Source organism: Apiospora phragmitis, assembly GCF_038363925.1.
Source record: "Apiospora phragmitis strain CBS 135458 chromosome Unknown utg000009l:1.0-1189150.0:1.0-1190623.0, whole genome shotgun sequence".
Classification (NCBI taxonomy): Eukaryota; Fungi; Ascomycota; class Sordariomycetes; order Amphisphaeriales; family Apiosporaceae; genus Apiospora; species Apiospora phragmitis.
Window position 1 is genome coordinate 610610 of NW_027117408.1, and position 18417 is coordinate 629026.

General features: G+C 51.4%; 8 protein-coding genes across 8 annotated transcripts; 4 read left to right on the forward strand and 4 right to left on the reverse strand.

Moving 5' to 3' along the window:
- Nucleotides 1–553: 553 nt before the first annotated feature.
- On the forward strand, nt 554–2051 carry PG994_009691 (uncharacterized protein; the record flags this gene model as incomplete). The annotated part of the gene is made up of 4 exons (XM_066861100.1): nt 554–612; nt 680–787; nt 911–1204; nt 1475–2051. The coding sequence occupies 4 exons, from the start codon at nt 554–556 to the stop codon at nt 2049–2051; spliced, it is 1038 nt and encodes a 345-aa protein (XP_066713270.1).
- Nucleotides 2052–2284: 233 nt separating this feature from the next.
- On the reverse strand, nt 2285–2770 carry PG994_009692 (uncharacterized protein; the record flags this gene model as incomplete). The annotated part of the gene is made up of 2 exons (XM_066861101.1): nt 2285–2658; nt 2752–2770. 2 exons carry the CDS (start codon nt 2768–2770, stop codon nt 2285–2287), a joined length of 393 nt encoding a protein of 130 aa, XP_066713271.1.
- Nucleotides 2771–3621: 851 nt separating this feature from the next.
- On the reverse strand, nt 3622–3990 carry PG994_009693 (uncharacterized protein; the record flags this gene model as incomplete). The annotated part of the gene is made up of 1 exon (XM_066861102.1): nt 3622–3990. The coding sequence occupies one exon, from the start codon at nt 3988–3990 to the stop codon at nt 3622–3624; it is 369 nt and encodes a 122-aa protein (XP_066713272.1).
- A 5085-nt stretch (nt 3991–9075) lies between these two features.
- Nucleotides 9076–9900, reverse strand: PG994_009694 (uncharacterized protein; the record flags this gene model as incomplete). Its single annotated transcript, XM_066861103.1, has 4 exons — nt 9076–9261; nt 9344–9455; nt 9571–9745; nt 9819–9900. 4 exons carry the CDS (start codon nt 9898–9900, stop codon nt 9076–9078), a joined length of 555 nt encoding a protein of 184 aa, XP_066713273.1.
- Nucleotides 9901–12555: 2655 nt separating this feature from the next.
- Nucleotides 12556–13278, forward strand: PG994_009695 (uncharacterized protein; the record flags this gene model as incomplete). The annotated part of the gene is made up of 1 exon (XM_066861104.1): nt 12556–13278. One exon carries the CDS (start codon nt 12556–12558, stop codon nt 13276–13278), a length of 723 nt encoding a protein of 240 aa, XP_066713274.1.
- A 612-nt stretch (nt 13279–13890) lies between these two features.
- Nucleotides 13891–14493, reverse strand: PG994_009696 (uncharacterized protein; the record flags this gene model as incomplete). The annotated part of the gene is made up of 1 exon (XM_066861105.1): nt 13891–14493. The coding sequence occupies one exon, from the start codon at nt 14491–14493 to the stop codon at nt 13891–13893; it is 603 nt and encodes a 200-aa protein (XP_066713275.1).
- A 413-nt stretch (nt 14494–14906) lies between these two features.
- Nucleotides 14907–16760, forward strand: PG994_009697 (major facilitator superfamily domain-containing protein; the record flags this gene model as incomplete). The annotated part of the gene is given in 7 exon segments (XM_066861106.1): nt 14907–15199; nt 15293–15365; nt 15422–15687; nt 15747–15965; nt 15980–16001; nt 16041–16637; nt 16662–16760. 7 exon segments carry the CDS (start codon nt 14907–14909, stop codon nt 16758–16760), a joined length of 1569 nt encoding a protein of 522 aa, XP_066713276.1.
- Nucleotides 16761–17614: 854 nt separating this feature from the next.
- Nucleotides 17615–18298, forward strand: PG994_009698 (uncharacterized protein; the record flags this gene model as incomplete). Its single annotated transcript, XM_066861107.1, has 1 exon — nt 17615–18298. The coding sequence occupies one exon, from the start codon at nt 17615–17617 to the stop codon at nt 18296–18298; it is 684 nt and encodes a 227-aa protein (XP_066713277.1).
- Between the last annotated feature and the right edge of the window lie 119 nt (nt 18299–18417).

Sequence of the window (18417 nt, forward strand, 5' to 3'; positions counted from 1 at the left end):
GTGCTCGATCCTATACATGACTTAGTGGCTTGGCATGTAGCAAGGGGGGAGGGAGATACCCCTGCTTTTAAGATAGAAACGCCAATATCCGTGTTCGAGCAGCAGCACATTTATCCTTGGAGCATCTTATTTTCTTCGTATACTCTCCACCTCAACATTTCATTCAAAGACTGCGCAATGATGTCAGTGTCTTCTTTTCAGAAGTGCCAAGAAGTTACCTGTAGGATTTATATTAGTCGAGAGAAATAAGGCGTCTGAGATGTTCCAACAAAGAGGTTGTGTCTCAATTTCGATGGCTCTTAGTTCTACTTTCTGATTCTCAATCCTTCCGACTTCGACTAAGAGAATCAATCGCCGCCGGTTGCTGAGAACTATGTATAGAGCAGGAGCTCACGAGAGCCAGCTGCTGTTTCTAGAAGCTATTGTAGCGCATTACCATTAGTTAGGACTCTTAGTATAAAGTTCATGACGATGTCGTTGCATTGGTAGTAATATTTCCCCATAATCTAAGTAAACACGAATACCTGACTATCAATCACTTCGTTCTTACAGAATGGGAGCAAACGCAGTTGCCGTAATCGGCGCAGGGGTATCCGGACTCACCGCGGCCAAGTACGCTAGACACCCCTCCCCTTAATAGAGCACACGCTACTAACCAATCCTCCCTAGGTACAACTAGGCGTTTGAGGGCCGAAGGTCTCAACGTTCGCATCTTCGAAAGAGCAGACGGTCCCGGTGGTGTCTGGCTTTACAGCGCTGATGCCACCGCACCCTTCGCGAGCCCTATGTACGACCCACTAGAGACATACTACCCTCGTGATCTCATGGAGGTTGCGGACTACCCATAGGCAGATGATGCCCCGCTATAACCCTCCCGCCAAGAAGTGCTGAACTACCTTCACGCCTACAGCCAAAGGGTCAAGGTGGAATATGGCACGGAAGTCGTGGATCTGTACAAGCAGACCGCCATATGGCCGCGTCGCTGGAAGGTGACCATCAAGAAACGGGACTCAGACGAGAAGATCCCCCTGGAGTTTGATGCTGTTGTTGTCTGTATTGGAACTTTCGATAAACCCTTCAAACCCGACCATGCTGGCTTGTCCAAGTGGGAACAGGCCTACCCCGGCAGTGTGCTACATTTGAAGGCGTTCAGAGACTTCGACAGCTACGGCTCAAAGGTTCTTGTTTTGACTCCATACACCCCGTTGGTAAAGCTAACAGTGGAATTCAGAACGTTGTCATCGTTGGATATGGACCTACAGGAAAAGAAATCACCGAAAAGCTGGTCGCCAAGGCCAACACCGTCTAATTACGTGTCTCCCAGAGAGCCAATAGATCGAGTTGGTGACCCCCGGATAAAGCTTGTTAGGCCCATCAAGGCATTCAACCACAAGGCCGGATAAATCGAGTTGGACAATGGAAAAAGCATCGCTAACATTGACAATGTAATGTACTGCACTGGTTATCACTACAGCCACCCGTTTCTCCGCAAGGGTATTAGGAGCAAAGCCCCGCTTCACGGCGATGGCTACCATGTCGATGGCCTCTGGGAACAGATGTTCTGGATCGATCAGCAATCCCTGATCTTCATCGGCATCCCCAAGGACGGGCCCACGTTTCTTATTTCTCAGGCCCAGGCTGCTTTTGCCGCTAGAGTTCTGGCTGGCATTTCATCGATTCCTTCCAGGCCAGCTATGAAACGGAATGTGGCAGACGACCTGGAGAAGCGGAAGAATGCGAAGCAGGACCAGAACCGGAAGGACGAGAAGCAGGACGAGAAGCCGGACACTGCCAAGATAGCCCATCAGATGGACTATCCCTGGTGTAAGGATTACATCGAAAAACTCCTGACGCGGTGCGAGGAGGATGCTGAGGATCTAGGCCGTCCGATTACCCCCGGTAATCAGCCGTTCCGGTGGACAGAGAGACTTGACTGGATCATGACAAACCGCAAAGAATTTAGAAGGGCTTACAAGAGAAAAGCCTGCCTTCGCAAGAAATATCCTACACCAGAGTCTCTTGGATTCAAAGGAACCTGCGGAAGAGCCTAAGAAGGAGGAGTGATGTGGTTCGTTGGGAGCGTGGTGCCGCAATGAAAAGACTCGGGGCATAGACATAGGGATTGGTCATCTTTGTTTCTTAACTCATGGTAATTGAGTACCGCCGGTACATGCGGATTCATATCCATGCGGAGATAAGGGGCGTGAACAGATCAGGGACGTTTTGGTAGCTCATCAATATCAATCCCAATTGCTACACAACTCCTCAATAACCCGAAACCAGTCTATTTCCCGTTCACCCCATCCGACTTGACCGCAAACGCCTGCAGCGTCTCGAGCGGGATCTTCTTCAGCACGCTATCCTCGGTCGCGTCCAGGTCGACCCGGGGCACGCCGTGGGGCCCCAGCTCGCTGTTGCGGTAGGCCTCGAGTGCCTGGAACCAGCGGGCCGTGCAGAGGCACCAGCGGCAGCCGCCCCGGAGCCCGGCGCCGGCGCGCAGGTCGTTGCCCTGGCGGGCCGAGTAGTCCAGGAACTCGTCGCTCACGATGCCGGCGACGCCGTGGTGGCCCGCGTCGTCGGGCCCCGTGCGGCAGTAGCCGTCGCGGTAGAAGCCCGTCATGGGCTGCGTGGAGAACAGCTTCAGGGGCTTCTTGAAGACTATTTTCTCAGGGCATCAGGTGACTTGTCAGTGGGGGTGGGCTTATTTCTCTTCGCCTTTCGTGGCCGGGGAGATAGTTGCGTGAGACTTGCCGTTGAGAGCGGATGACATGGTGTCTCGGTGGTGGTGATGTGAATGCTGATGATCTGAGTTGGCTATTGCTGAGCAGACCAGTAGTAGAGTTACGATAGTGTAGCAGAGGATATGATGAAATATTATTGGGAAATGATTTGGGACGTTCTCGCTTGTAGTCCCTTGAGTTCGACTTTGGTGGTTAGTGTGTCAATGAGACATGATGTCATGGATAGGGATAGTGGACTTTGAGAGTCAACATGACGTCGAAACAAACAACTCTAGTAATTTGAAGCCCAGAAAATGAGGACTCCCTATGGCGCTCATTGAATTCTATTTTCGTTTAGCCGCCACGTTAAGCCAACTCGTCATACAAGGGTCAACCTTGTCTTAGTTCGTCCCATCATGGCGCTACTGGCAATATCTTCAATATGTTGGGCCTCAAGAAACAGGCACCACTAAAGTGAGGAATGAGGGTGTTGTAAATATAATTATTATCCCATGCCAATCATGATACCTTCCATTTTATCGATATCAGTATCTACGAATCCATTCTGAAGTGCACGTTATGTTGTAGATCAGGGTTGTTGAGCCTCGCCATCCAGTTAAAATCATCCGCTTGCTTGCTGAGGACGCACCCAAACCGGCAGTGGGTGCAAAGCCCGCGAAGATCTAAGGGTTGGAGAACGATCGGCGTGGACGAGCGGGACGCGCTGTTCAAGCTCCTGGGGTGGATGTTTGCATGGAAGCCAAGCGAGTGACCTGATATTAAAAAGGTGCTGGAGGCAGAGTAGATGATGAGTTGGGCCTTGCCAGCATACCAGAAAGCCTTCCAGGGGCAAAGGTCATTCTCGAACTGACCGAAGATATATGGGTGAAGACAGTTCTGATCATCCGAATGCCGGTAATGTGTTGCTTTCCTTCACGGCGGCCGTCGTGAGTAGCAAAGCCAAAAAAGCAAGCGCGAACTGCCCAATGCCCATACCACCCTGCGCGTCGTTGTTGACCGCAGTCCACGCTGTTGTCAGCAGGAATATGGAGAGCAGACCGGCTCCCAGTAGCCAAACGACCAGTATGGTGTTCAGACCTTCCACGATGTAGATGCCCCAGCCGAAGGGTATCGCGCTGGGGTCGCTTAGCGGGCCAGAGCATGCCAGCTTCCTCCCCACTTTCTTGGGCAGCTGCTTCACTGCCACACGTCCGCTGTGATCGCCTGGATTCAGGAATGAATGCATGAACAGGTGTGACTGTATCGGCATGGGGCCAATCAGAGGCGGGCAAGGCGAGAAGGCATACTCGCGGTCCGTTACTTCCTTCAGTGTTGAGATAGAGTCAATTTGGTAGTTCCCAACGCATTCCCCACTCTTATATCGCCGGATCAGATCGAACTAGTCGGAACATGTTAGCTTAGCACTTATTGTGCCAATGAATAACTCGCCCGGATCTTACCTTTACATATTCTACTCTTTTCGCCACCCGAAACGGGTTTCTCATGAGGCGGCCTCTCATAGCTTTGTATGCCTCCCGTATCTGACGGAACAGTATCTCGTCGCTCCCAACGGTCGTCAGTTCGACTTGAGCTAATTTTATCTGGAATGGGCCTGTGTTGACATACAGCAGCAAGAATTGTTTTGTCCCTGGAGGAGTCTCGGCACACTGGCACCAACAATGTGCCGCGTACCTGTTATCGTTCTATTGCCCCGCTCTGTAGAGGTTTCAGAGGACGCGGTCTGCCGTGGTGAGGATTGCAAGCTCGTTCCCCGCTAGGTGAACTAGATGTCGTGGAAGAGAGGGACACCGAACTTGGGCGGGAGACTTGGTCTGCGTAGCTGATGACCGCTTCTGTCTCATTGGGCCCTACATCAACATATAGAGGCTTCCCGCATTGCTATTATCTATCAAGATCAGCGGGAGTTCTCAAATAGGGGTGGAAGGGAATGGGAAGCATGTCCAAGGGTTTAGCTTACACAGATCCAAGAAACCCTCACCATTTCGGGTCTTACTCGAGGCCATAAAAGCTTCATCCCATCGCAATACCAATTTGATAGCTTTCTTAAAACGGAAAACGTGGAGGGATTTGGCGAGGCCGGGTGTTCTGGATCACCTGGGATAGGGAGTTCTGGGTTGAAGGATCGTAGCGAACCACTTTGGACTGGCTGTGGCAAAGTGTTTGATAGGCTGTCTTCAGCACCCGAAAAAGGGAGCGATGTTTTCTCATCATACCGGTTCACGCTCTGGATATCCTGAAGAGCTTTTTGGTCCTCGTTTTGCTTCCGCTCCCCTGGTTCACCGGCCTGGATCCTTGGACTCTGTTTGTCCTTCCCGTAGGTGATAAGTGGGTTCAGTGATCCTGATCCTGTCAACTTGACGGGCCTCCTCTGTCGCTCAAGTTCTCGTTCTTCTCTTTCAGGATGGTATATAACAACCCTTTCTCTCTTTCCTTTGCTGGAAGCAACATCAATCGAGGCACGCGGCCGTTGTATAATGATTGGTCTCTCACTTCGCTTGCCGCGCCACGTACTGCTTGTTGGGGCCTGGGACTTCGCATCCTCCTCAAAGTCCGACTTGGGGTTCATGCTATCCTTGGAAGTAGGAGAACATGATTGCTGCATTATTCCAGTTTCCGAGCCCTGTACTGTATTACCTTGTGTTTCGTGCTGATAAAGGACTTCCGGTGCTGTCTCCAACTTCTTCATACTGGACTGTGCTAGCCATTCCTCAATCGAAGGTAAGTGTGCACCAGCATCGCACTCACTCCTTGACGCCAATCTGAGCTCGCGATCGCTGTGTTCCGCCGGGTCATGAGGCTCTGGGGCCGTCCAATCCAACCCTGACCCATTCTGCTGGTCATATGGTCCAAGTGCGGTATCTTCTATGGTTTCGAGAATTTGCAGTCGTTCATATTGAGTACTATTGGTCAACTCGGTGGTGCCATGAGCGCCTGATCTCTTTCGAAGGCGATGCCCACGAGTACCATAAGTAGTCTCATAGCTAGGATAGGGATATGTTGCATCTCTATCGCGGATTCCATGACTATGGACTATGATATGTCTTGGTTTCCCGTAGCATCGATCGTATTTGAGGCGTTCTAGTTTTGATTAGTGGCACAATTTATATAAATTTATATAAAGGAATCGAAAGCAGAGAGGATAGCCCCGGTATCAGGGATCACTGTTACAATCCCGCGAAAAGACCCGACTTACTCGATATCAGTGTACTCCAGTCCGTGGACGATCCAGACGACGTCCGCCTCAACATCGTCACTCAATAAAATACTTCCAATGCAATCATTGACGGATGCCATATTTTGGTAGCGCTTACTGAGGCTGAGTATAAAGCCAGAATTTTCAACCCAATGGAACGAAAACCCCTCCCAAGGCTGGCCAGTGACGCGTGCAGTTGATAAAAGCATTTTGACCAATGAACGCCGTCGCGATGAAGTAATCTCCATCAATCACTCTACCGAGCCGGATGCTTGTTGCATTTTAGCTGAGAATATCTCTTTTTCTATCCAACGGTATGTCGATGTACAGAGGCTTTCCTACCTTCAGCGGGAAGGTTCTATACCAGGGCACGTTCAGGGGCTCAGCTCCAAGAGGTCCTCACAATATTTGGGCTTATCCGAGGTCGTGAAAGCCTGAAGCCTGAAACCCGAATTATACCATTCAGATAATAACCTTCGAGCGGTTCAAAAATGAATTGGACGGAGGTAAGACACCTTTCTTTCTCTGAGCTGACTTGAATAGACAATTATTGAGTGGAATGGAATTGGAGCCTATCGCTCACTGATTGCGTCATAATTAAACTTACAACTAGAGGTAGAAGGAGTGGCTTTTAGTAATTCTCACGTTATCAAGTAATAGGTCATTAGCAACTACAGTGTCGCATCAATCTTACCCAAAGGCGGGAAGTATGTCGGTTGTAAAATTGGTGATCAAGTCAGAATAGGATTATGCAGTATTCGTATCAGGCTGGACGGTCAGCCCTTGGTCTAGGCAAAAGAACAAAGCTTCCAGATGATCCGAATTTGATACCCTTCTCCAGGCTGGCCATTGATGCTTGCAGATGATAGATACACGTCAGCCAATGAACGTAGCCGTGATGAAAGCGACCCCTAAGTCATTTTGGAATGCGAAGATTAGGCAGCCTCTAAATGCAGAGGGAGTTTGTTTCTCTCGGCCCTAGAGCCAGCTGATTAAGTAAGTATCAAGTGAGACGGGGAAAATGCTACAAGCAAAGTACTCAAACTAATCTAAAACATGAAGACACCGCTGGAAAAATTTTGTGTCTGCGCTAGGGAGCAAATTCGAAATATGCGTTTTCTTGTGAGAGCGCTCATGACTGTCCGATAGCATATCTGGACTTTCAACTATTCTTGACACGATGCATCCAGGAGGTCTCCAATCCATCCTACAACACCACCTTATTATGCCGTAGCCATCATGAATAGACCCGAAGTTCAGAGACAGAACCAGTGTATGTGCAATGCGTCGAAGATTGGGTACTTCGTATGCTCATATAGACGGTGGTGGGTTTTGATATGTCGTAACTAGATAGTCTTAATGGACCGCCGGTAACAATCTAATGCAGTGGCATTTCAACAGCTATGTTTATCCCCAAACTGATCATTCAGGGCTTGTGTCCTTTCGTGTGCTGCTTATGCAAGATCGTCGTGGTGACTCGATATTAGAAGCCTAGGCTAAAGAGCCTGACGCGCGCTAACAAACGGGTGACGGGATTGCATGGGGATCTGACCAATGCCCCTCAGCTCTGCAGAGAATCCCAGTCATGAGATGGCTGTGGTATGGGACCGGAGTATATGTGCAACACGTATAAGGCTGAGGCGTTGCCCGGATTATACGGCTATCTCCTAATGCCTTGGTCCATTGCACCAACTGCCGCGGGGTTACACGGGATGCCAATGCACTCCGGTCGCAGGGGTAAAGATCCCCTGGAAGTACACAAACAAATCATGCACTGTCTTTTCTTGACCCTGACTAGGTAGGCTCTATGCAGTGCAGTTTTCAACCTGGTCCATGCTTTTAACCAAAATAGCTCTACCATCTGATACCGGTCAAGGGAAGACAGTCCTGCTACACTCGTATAAATGGTCGAGACCTTTAGCTGAGCCGAGGACTCATTACGAATCAGTACCGGCTAAGCCCGATGATCAATATATTATAAATGAAGTTACCCTATCAAGAGGATACTATGGCAACCAAAAGCTCGTGGGTCAAATGCCTCCCTTTAAAGCTGTGACGACACGCTTTCAAAGTCAACATCAACCTAATGGGGTAGTAATCGCAAGTGCAAGTATTATAAACTAGTTAACTACGAAAAGTCCGGAGTCCTAAAAACTTACCTTGACTGAAATCACGTGGTAGATGGTGCACTATTGCATTAACCCCCAAGCGAGGGGCTAAATAGGGGCTTCAGATGGAAGGGGCAGCCAATGTGCCCCAGCGAATGCAAATAACGGCAAAATCGTAGAAACTCGTAGCGAGCCGTGACAACTCAGAGGCTTGCGAATTAAGTCTGCGCGGCAAGTATTGTGAACGCTTCGAATAGTTGTTGAGACGGTCTAGAAGCAGAGCCAAGGAGTTCGACAAATGTGCTTAATATCATAACGCAAACAAAGCTGTCAAACGAGATTTGAAAGTCGAAAGTCTCTGCCAATGACAGGATGAGGGCATGCTGGTTCTAATGCATTAGTCTAAATGGGTAAAGTTGGTCTAAATAGCCTTATCCTACACGATCATAGTCTTCCGTCTATGCAAGGTTTCCTGGCTCACTGAGTGCTGTACATAAAGGGGTTATAAACTACGTTTCTCTCGTAGTCCGTAACAGTTTCATCATCCAGATCCCCTGTATCATCAACCGTCAACGGAGGAACGCCGTCGCCATAACCGCTGTTGCCGCCACTAGCAACCATGCTACTACTCCCCGAGATGTTATCCAGTGGGTTTTGGTAATAAGGATCGTGTACGGGAGGTGCGTCCTGGGCGGGGTAGTACTGGCCATCTAATACCCCTTGGAGGTTTGACGGGACTTGCTGGTTCCATGACATAAGTCCTGGCGGCTCGGAGAAAGTGCTTGTCATCGGCGCCCCATAGGACGATGACCAACTCGCCATCGCATTCTGGGGAGCATGTCGCCAGTATTCGGTCGAACCGGCGGCTGGCTGAGATGGTCGAATCGAATAATCCTTCGAATGGTTATAGTCGACTGCGTATTCGTCTTGTGCCAAGGGAGTTAATCCTAAGTTTGTGGATGTCGGAGGTAACGAAGCTGTCTCGCCAGTGTCTAGGAAGCTGGTCGTGGATTGTGAGGCTGCCGTGTCCGAGTTACTCGTTCTTCTGGTTATGATGGTATATCTGGATCTCATCAGTTGCAGTTCTTACATGATGCGGATGTTTAGAAGTAGTGTACCTATTCTTCAAGTCGTTCCTCGATCGGGATTTATAATAGCTCTCCTGTATTTGCTTCCACTGCCTGCCGTGCTTCTCGACCGCACGTATCAATCGGTCGTCCTGTCTCCAAGTTAGCAAGATCCTTAAGGAGAACACGACGAAACCGGCTCTCCCGAAACGCCAGAACAAAGCATTGCCCTACCTCTTCCTCGGTCCAGTTTCCATGTTTTATGTTAGGGTCCAGACTTTGCTGCCATCTTTTGGCGCATTCTAGTCTCACAGTCAGCCTCCGTGCCGTTCCACGTGCTATGCCGCTTTAGTTCTTACGGTCAGCTGAACGGGAAGCCACCTCTTCCGACACTCTGGTCCACCTATTTTCACACGTCAGATGACCTTTTTTCTCCAACACTAGCTTCAGGTTTGACTTACTTGGATCCGTGGACCACCATCGCCTTCCGTAAGCGTTGGTCCTCCTCTCGACTCCATGGCCCCTTATTGAGACCTCCGCAGACTTTGTTGACCCATCTTTTCCGACAGTCTTTGTTGCTTCTACCCGGGACGCCTTCGGCAATGCGACTCCAGTCCGTAATCTCGTTCGGGTCGGCTATTCCCGTCGTACAACATGAGCAAAAGGGAACAGAAGCTTAGAGGGTATGGATGGGCAGTAGTCAACTCACATAGCCTTGTGAACTCGTGGTACAACAGTGCATCTTCCTCCTCGCTCCACCGCTTCGGTGACTTACGGCCTGAGGAAGCCATGATAAACTTGCTATGGGCATATCTCTGAGCCGATTAAACTGGATCTCTGTTTTGGCATGGGCTGGGATAAGAGCAAGCCTTAAGTATTATCTCTGCCTAGAGTTGAGACAGTCCAGATCATCATGCTCCCCATACGTAGCATCCTGGCTGTGCCATGGAAGCACATTTCGCATCCTCTGATAGGCCTTATGGGACGGTTTGCGTAAGAAGATTTTTCGCGAGAGTAGCCCCCAAAACTATCAATAAGGCTGACATTGCAGTAGGTTAGGAACAAACATAAGGGATGACAGGGGTCGTCATTTGTTATCAGGAATAAAATAAGCTCGAATATCTTGTTCTGGAATCTTGATGACAGCTTCTAGGTAACATGAACTACAGCTTGCCAGCCTTAATCTGACCCAAATACATTGTTTTATGATATGCTCGTCAGCTCGCGCCTGCATGTCGGATTCCTGAAGGGAAAGGCGCCCCTGAAATGAACCGTTTGTGCCATTTTACGACAACTAGGTATCCGGATAAGCTGAGAAATCCATAAGGCAAGAGTTCCTTCCTTCCCCTGTTGGCCGGCATCAGCAAGCGGCAGTGAAATGCAAGGGATTTTTGGGACAGGCTACCCATTAACACTAGGGTGGTGGGAATGGCCGCTGTACCCGCCGGTTTGGTACTTGCCAAAGCATCCGGTCATAGCAAATGACCCCCCGCATTCTCAGAAGGCGATTGTCTGGAGGGCGGTGCATACTCCGGTCCCAGCTGACATGGTGGGGTGGGTGTGCTGATGTCGGGCTTCAGGGGGGGGAGGGGGCGATGTGTCTAGCTATATATAAAGTTGTTTACTGTAACTCAGCTTAGTTAAGTTTAGGTAACCCTTTTTTCTTGCACCCGCCAATCGCAAGCAGAGCTGTTTGCAGTTTGTGTTACGACCATAGCAACCTCTCCGAAAACGTTTACACCGCCCTACTGTCGAACGCAGCATATGCAAGTCCAATGCAAAGCAAAATCCTTTGAGGTAAATCGGTCCCGAAGCTCCGGAAGGATTTATTTTAATGCAGCTATCAGATCATGGTGGATTGCGGCCCCCTAGCGCTTCTTCCCGTCCGTCGCGAGAGCCGTATAACGTGGCAATGCTAGCTCCCAGCTCCATCGGCTTTTCGACCGCCTATAGCTCATACACCCCTGGCTTGCCAGCAGCTCCTGGCGGCGCCAAGTCCGCTTCTAGCTGCATAATCCCTGTATCCTCCAGCTGTGGCTTACTATAAGACAGTCTTACTCCCTCATACGGCCTTTTGTTTCTCTTCGCTGGGGATGCATTTTCCCTGCCTTCGTTTTCTTTCTTCTGCCGCCTCCCGCATCGATGGCGTGCCATAAGCCATCCGACGTGTAAGCTAATGGCAATACACGCGATGACACCTACTATAATTGCTAAGATATACTGAAAGCTTGGGCTTCCGAGGTCCGGCGCTTGGGATTGTATAGGCGGTGTCGCTGAGGTCAGTAAAGATGACGTCTTACGTGGACGAGTATAAAAGCGATGCATATGATGAAGACCAAGGTGGTGTTATGATAGCATTTGATGAAGATGATGTGTCGATTGATTTCTGATCACTCCTGCTTGAGTAGATCTGGTCAGAGCATGTTGATGACCAGGGTTGTCCCTTAGACTCAGGGCTGGCTGTTGTAAAAGGAGTGCTCAGCGCGGTTGTCCGTTCAGTTCCATTGGCTGCATTGATTCTGATTGGCTGCCGCTGCAAATGATCGTATGGGGGATTTCTATTTTCAGCAGAGCCACGAGGAGGCTCTGACTCAGGTGGCATATCTTCGCCGCATAAGTTTTATTGTAGTTGTTCCGAGGGTACCCTGGAAGCCAACAGTCGGTAGGAGCCTAGGAGGATTGCCGCTTGAACCCCAATGTGTTAGGGACAAGTCTTTGAGCCAACAAGGCTTCTAAACCCGCAGTTTGGGGGATCCCCAAGTAGAACTGAAAGGCAACAGATATACGAGTGGAATGAAACCATTTCGTGAGGATCACCAAGGCGCCAACTATCTTAAATCTATTAATTCCGTTCCGGGGGCCGCTTGACATTCTCCACAAAAAGGGGGCGGAGGCCTGCCCCCAGGACGGGAGCATCCGACACGTGGACGGAGGATGTGCAAAAGCGAGGTAACAAGGGCGTATTACTAGTCCGCTTAATATGCAACGGTTTCATGTCAGCACCTGGATCAACCAGTCATTGTCCAGTGCTACGTGGAAGCCGCCTCCACGACAAGTGAAAGGTAAAATGTGACCAGCCTGAAAAGCGACAACACATGGCAATTCCACCGAATTTCAGGAAGTTGTTGTCTGGCACTTTAATTCGAAGGTAGACTCTGATAGGACCATATCATGGTACGTACTGGTCAGTCTACGCGCCGTATGGGCTTTTGGCGTTGTCCTATTGAAACCAGTCACGACACCCCCTTTTATTGCATTCGCTTGCCTATAAAGCCGCCTTTGTCTCGAACCACCCATAGCCAGTAAACAACTGCTTTGTTTCTGTTGGGATCAAAGTGGAATTCTATGGAGCTACAGGTTTTATAAGATGTGCCATGTTTTAAAAGGCCATACGGTAAAACGTGTGTTTGCAGACCAGAACTCCCGAGAAAGGATAACGGTTCAAGATGGGAAACGGAAACCAAAAGCAAGATGAGGACCGTCCAGTGGAGATTATGGCTCATATCCAGACTGGTGCTTCGGCTGAAGACGATTTCAGATACAGGAACTTGGCCCAGGCCTACCTAGGCTTCGAGCCGAGCCGGGACATTGTAGATACAGCACCTCCCAATTCCGGCGAGGCGCAAAGTCTGCACAGTAGTCCGGCAGGGTCCCTCGTAGCCAAAACTCCCGTGTATGCTCACACCGGATATATCGGGCCTACACACGTTGGCAGCATGTCAACGCCGCCCGCGGCCCAGGGCAGTGCGCCAACACAGGCGAGTGTGCCGAGCGCGGGGTCCAGGGGTCTATTTACGTCTCAGCCGGTGTTTTCCGCCGTCGAGGTCGCTCACACCCCTGTTCCCTTTTCATTGTCCCAAGGCGATACGCCTACCCACCAAAGCCTCGACTTCTCCAGCCCTACAGGACCGTCAGGGACCACCATGACTCCGGCGCCTGGGGGTTGTGGCAACAAAGGCTCGACTGACGTTTCGCATATCTCTGAGACGCCACGTGCCTCTACAGTCATACCTGAGACGCCACAAGGACAGTCTAGCCAGTTTCAACCTTCGTCGCTTACAGCCAACTTTTCCATGGGTAGCAGCGTCATTGGAAATCCGAACTCCCCCCGACCTGTGGATCTAACGATGGGCTACTACACCCCCTACGTCGGGCCAGGGCAGCTATGAATTACCCCCACCGAGCGGGCAGAGGCCACTTGGTGACAATAAGGTGAGTGAGACCCCGCAGAGTCGTTATAATCCTCAACACAGCTTTCCACCGTTTCAGCCTTCCCCTTTACGGTTTAATAAACATTGACGCCGATGAAGGATGTATTGTGCCGTGAAGTCCAGCCATCGAAAGTGATGTGAACCATGCCCCTTGCTATGGCTAGGAGCTCGCGAACACTCTCTTTACCCTTTACAAACTCTGTACGAAGGAGTCGAAAGAAATTCTTGCTATTAGGGATCGAGGCAATCGGGTTCAGACTTCGTAGAACACGTAAAAACGCCGGTGAATCGACAGTATGAAAAGGGAGATTCTCACGCACTAACCAGTCCAACACTAGTAAGGAGGTAGTGCGGTAAAAGAAGAAATTATCAACACGACCTATTAGCGCTTGCTGGACAGGATCGTGGCGATTGATCTGGACGTAAGCGGCGATGCCTTGTTCTACGTGCCGCTTCAGTTGTGTCTTGGTTCCTTCCAGTGCCCACGCATAGCGCCGACCATGTTTGGATCTTTCGGGATCCTTTCTTGGACCTCCACAAGGTGAAAGCCCAATTTGGCCCCTTCGCTCGTCACAGCCTTGTTGGTGTGAATATGGCTGTCGCTCCAGAGCTTCTCGCCGCTCTCCGGGCCAGGTCCTCGTGGGTGCTCGTCACAAGAACACACCCGCCTGGAGCGATGTATTCACAGCACATCTTGAAGAAGGCCGGGAGCGGTAGGTGCTCTACCACCAGGTTGCTGATGAGCCCGTGCGCCTGGCGCGCGGTGGCCGGCGGCGGCCCGCCCTGGCCGCCCTCCAGCGGGTTGTATTTGTGAAAGGATAGACCACGGGGCCGCTGGTTTTCCGGCAACGCAGCTCGAGCCTCATTGCAGCGTCGTTTGGCGACTTCAAGTAACGCCGGGGTGGCATCGAGTCCGACGATGTCGGCGCCGGGAAGAGTACTAACCAGCTTGAGTGTGTTGCGCCCAGTGCCACAGCCAAAGTCGATGACCTTTAAAGCGAGCGCAGAGGGTTTGTCGCTAAGTGGTAGCAAAGAGAGGAATTTGGGGAACAGCGTCTCCATCTCTGTGTCATCCAGGCCTTGCATATTATTGACACGGCCTTGGTCGTAGCCGGCGCCCCATCGAGAGTAGAGCTCATGTACAGGGAGAGACCGGATCTCCTTGGCAGCCATTTCTGGTGTTAGGGGGAGAAAAAAAGCACGTTTCGATGGAAATGAAATGTCCGCTTGGGGTCAGACAGTGATGTAAGCGACACGTTGGCTTCCATGGTTATTTAAGCAGTTGCGAGGCGTTCTTGAGGAGAACCCTGAAAGGAGCGTTAGGTCCGGGGTGAGGTGGGATTGGGATCCCGACCACTGTCTCGGAGCCTGCTCTTGTCTGCCGTCTAACCGGCGATCACGTCATTCCGGCATAGCACTGACAGGCCCACCATATCTCCCGCCCCTAAAATGCGACAGCCCTGCATACGGACGGCCGGCTTTTTTTGTTCATCTCTTTACTTCCATTTTTACTGCGCCCCAAACACATGCAAGTGTTACGACAGCGCATCGCAATCCGCCCCTCTCAACACCTACCCAGTGCACAAATGGCAGCAACTGAGTCTCGCTTGCCTACCCGACGCCAAGTCCCTTACCTTCCCCTCCTTTTCGACAATGGCTGGGTAGACAAGGAGATCATCCGCCATCCGTACCCAGGCTCCGGTACCGAGGACGATCCTTTCATCATTGGCTGGACGCCGAACGACCCCAGGGACCCAATGCAGTTCAGTCCAGCGATCCGATGGGCGTGGACAGGCCTGGTATCCTTGGCCACCTTTGCCGTCGCTCTCGCCACGAGCGAGCTAGTCTTCGAGCTGGGATTGTCTGCTTTTATTCTCGGGTAAGATCTGATGCGTTCCCACAAGTGTCTACTAGTTCGAGTGGATAAGATTTACCTCAGTGCTAACGCGGGGTTGTGTCGCTTTCACTCCAGGTTTGCAATCGGGCCTGTCATTTGGGGACCGTTGAGCGAGCTACATGGCCGCCGCAACGTGTTCCTGAGCACGGTCAGTGGTTCTCCCCTAGCCTGCAATCCTCTCACATGTTGAACAAAACATTGCAGTACCTCGCGTTTACCCTGTTGATTATGGGATGCGCCCTAGCGCCCACCATCCAGGGTTTGGTGGTGATGCAGTTTCTCGCGGGCGCGTTCGGCTCGTCGCCCCTGACCATTGCGGGGGATATCCTTGCCAACATCTGGCCCAATGAGCAAAGAGGGTTAGCCATGATTTTCTTCTCCTCGGCGCCACTGTTCGGGCCCTCCCTTGGCCCAGTAATTGGGGGCTTCATCGGGACAGACGGGGGATGGAGATGGGTGCTCGGGTTCCTGTAAGTCAATACCCCCTTTTGGAGATTGCCGCAGCTGATTATTATGGGTGTTACGTCAGTGCGATATTAGGCGGCGTTTGCTGCGTGGCTATGACGTCCCTCATCCCAGAAACGTTTGCTCCCGCATTGCTTAACCACCGCGCCGAGCGATTGTCGCGCACCGAGAACCGTGCGTATGTTTCCAAGCTTGTCAAGAACCGGCCGAAGAAGACACTCCGAGCAGCAATCCAGGAGGCTTTTGTCCGCCCCTGGGCTTTGCTCATCTACATGGCAATTCTGTAAGGCACGGTAGGTCCGTTTTGCGCTGCGTCTTCGTCTGTCGGGGGAGGACTTGCTCATGACTGAATGTGTAGCTCTATCTGTTCTTTGCCGCGTTTCCCATAGTCTACCAGGAATACCGTGGCTGGGGCCAAGATATGGGCGGCCTAGCCTTCCTTGGCCTTGCCGCCGGCATCGCCTTCGGCATCCTCGTTGCCATCTACGCGACAATCCGCTCTACCAAGTCCAGCAAACTTGACGAGGAAGAAGCTTGGAGCCCGGAAATCCGCCTTCCTATGTCCTTGGGAGGCTGTGTCGCTATTCCGGTTGGGCTGTTCTGGTTTGCTTGGACGAATGATACTTCGTTCCACTGGCTTGTCTCAGTCGTCGCGCAGGTGCCCTTCGGGTTCGGGTTCGTCCTCGTCTACATCTCGATACAGAACTATCTAGTTGACGCCTACACCATCTATTCCGCTAGTGTACTTGCTGCGAACGCCATGCTGAGATCGATATTCGGTGCGGCATTCCCACTGTTTACCAGTGTAAGCGTCCCATATTCCATCATTATGACCTGCCCGCGGTATGGGGTTACCCTTTCGCCACGGAGGGGATCCGCTAACACAAACCTACTGGTCGCGTCTAACACCACCTATAGTACATGTATCGTGGGCTCGGAATTCACTGGGCAAGCTGTGTGCAGGGATTTTTGGCTTTAGCCTGCGTACCATTTCCATTCCTCTTCTATCGGTATGGTGAGCATATACGACAGAAATGCCGCTTTGCAGCTGAAGCAGCTCGACGTACACATGAGCTAAGACAGCGATGACCTTGCAGAGATTGCTTGGTTGGTGTACAGGTGTGGGTCAGAGATGAGAATGGCGCTGTGCTCATGACGATCGTCTGCTGGGTCTTGGGCAACCGTTACTTTGGGGCTATGGGTATTCCGTCGCGTGCGCTTATGGCGTCAGGCTTGAAGAAATATCCTGAGCCGTCACTGGCAATCTTTGCCAGCATGTTCTTGCCCGTCTCATGATTACATCTGTCTTCCTTCAACTCGTGGCGTCTGTAGCCAATACCATTGCGGCATATCTGCTCCAGCATTTTATTCAAAGTGCCTTGGTAATATTTTCGGCCCTGACCTGGCTCTGGCGGCATGCGCTCAAAGCAGATGTTTTCCAACTATCTACACACTAACAAGATATGAATGTAGCTGCATATAATTGAAATGTATATATACATTTAAGTTCTGATGTAAATCGTGGATCGTTACCGCCACAGTTGTTGATTGCCTGGAATTTGTCCACATCCCCCAGAGATGGTAGAAAGATCCCATCTCGTACACTATGTATTATCTGGGTAATCCGTTGATCATAGTTTGGAGCATATTAGATGCACAAGGCGGGTTAAGAAAGAGAAGTGTCTCGTTGGGTCAAGGGCCTTTTCTTGTGATGTATTGTCGCAGCAGTGGCGATGCATTCGTGAGTAGCTATCGTTCGCCACCTCACATGATGGGACTGGCCCGTCATCCAGCCATCGACCCAGTGACGGCGTCCAGGTCCGGGCCGGTCTGCGAGGCAATGTCGTCCCAGTCGAAGACAAACTTCTGCGTGAGGCCGAACGTGAAATGCCCTTACATTTCCCATCCTCTCCTCCAAGCATTTCTGACCCGATGGATCTCTCATCTTCTCCTGGGTACGACAGCCAACTTCCGCAGTCAGGCCAGCGTAACGAGTCGTCCCCCATCATCTTCCCCAATACGTCAAGCCAGGCCAGCGGGGCCAGTCAAAATGCTAATCTACCGTCCTCCTCCTCGAGCCTGTTCGTTCCCCAAACAAGCCTCTTTAACGCGTCCCAGTTCCCTCCCCCTTCATCCCAGTCCCAGCCCATGTACAACCCGAACCTCGAAATCTACGGCCTCGCCCCCTCGACCCAATCCGGCACGCCACCCCCAAACGCACTCGCGCCGAACCTCCTCATCACGCCCGCCCTCCACAGCCTGCAAGCGCGTCTGAACAACGGCAACCGTTCCTTCCGGCCCGCCACGCAGAGTCGGGACTTGCGGCCCGACGAACGCGGGTACTGGGTTGTAGACACCTCGGCCTGGACGCCGCAGCGGTGGCTCGGCACCTGGGCGCATCTGACCGAGTTCGTCGGCGACGGCTGTGCGGGCTGGAGCGTCAGCGTCCGCCGCGACGAGGACGGAGCCCTGTTGCGGATCTACTGCTTCGGGACCATGGTCGAGCACGTCTGGTGGCTGCTGTTCCAGGCATCGGAGGGGGTTGTCGTGGCGACCGGCGGACGGTGGTTTGATGCCGGCGGGGATATGGTTTTGGCGGTGTGTGCCAGGCTTTGATGATCCACTGATTACTGTAAGGGAGTAAGTACAAGTGAGTATAGTAGGCATATATCGTATTATCTGTCAAGAGAGGTAGGTTAAATTACACAGGTATATATAGGGGAAATATTAAGACT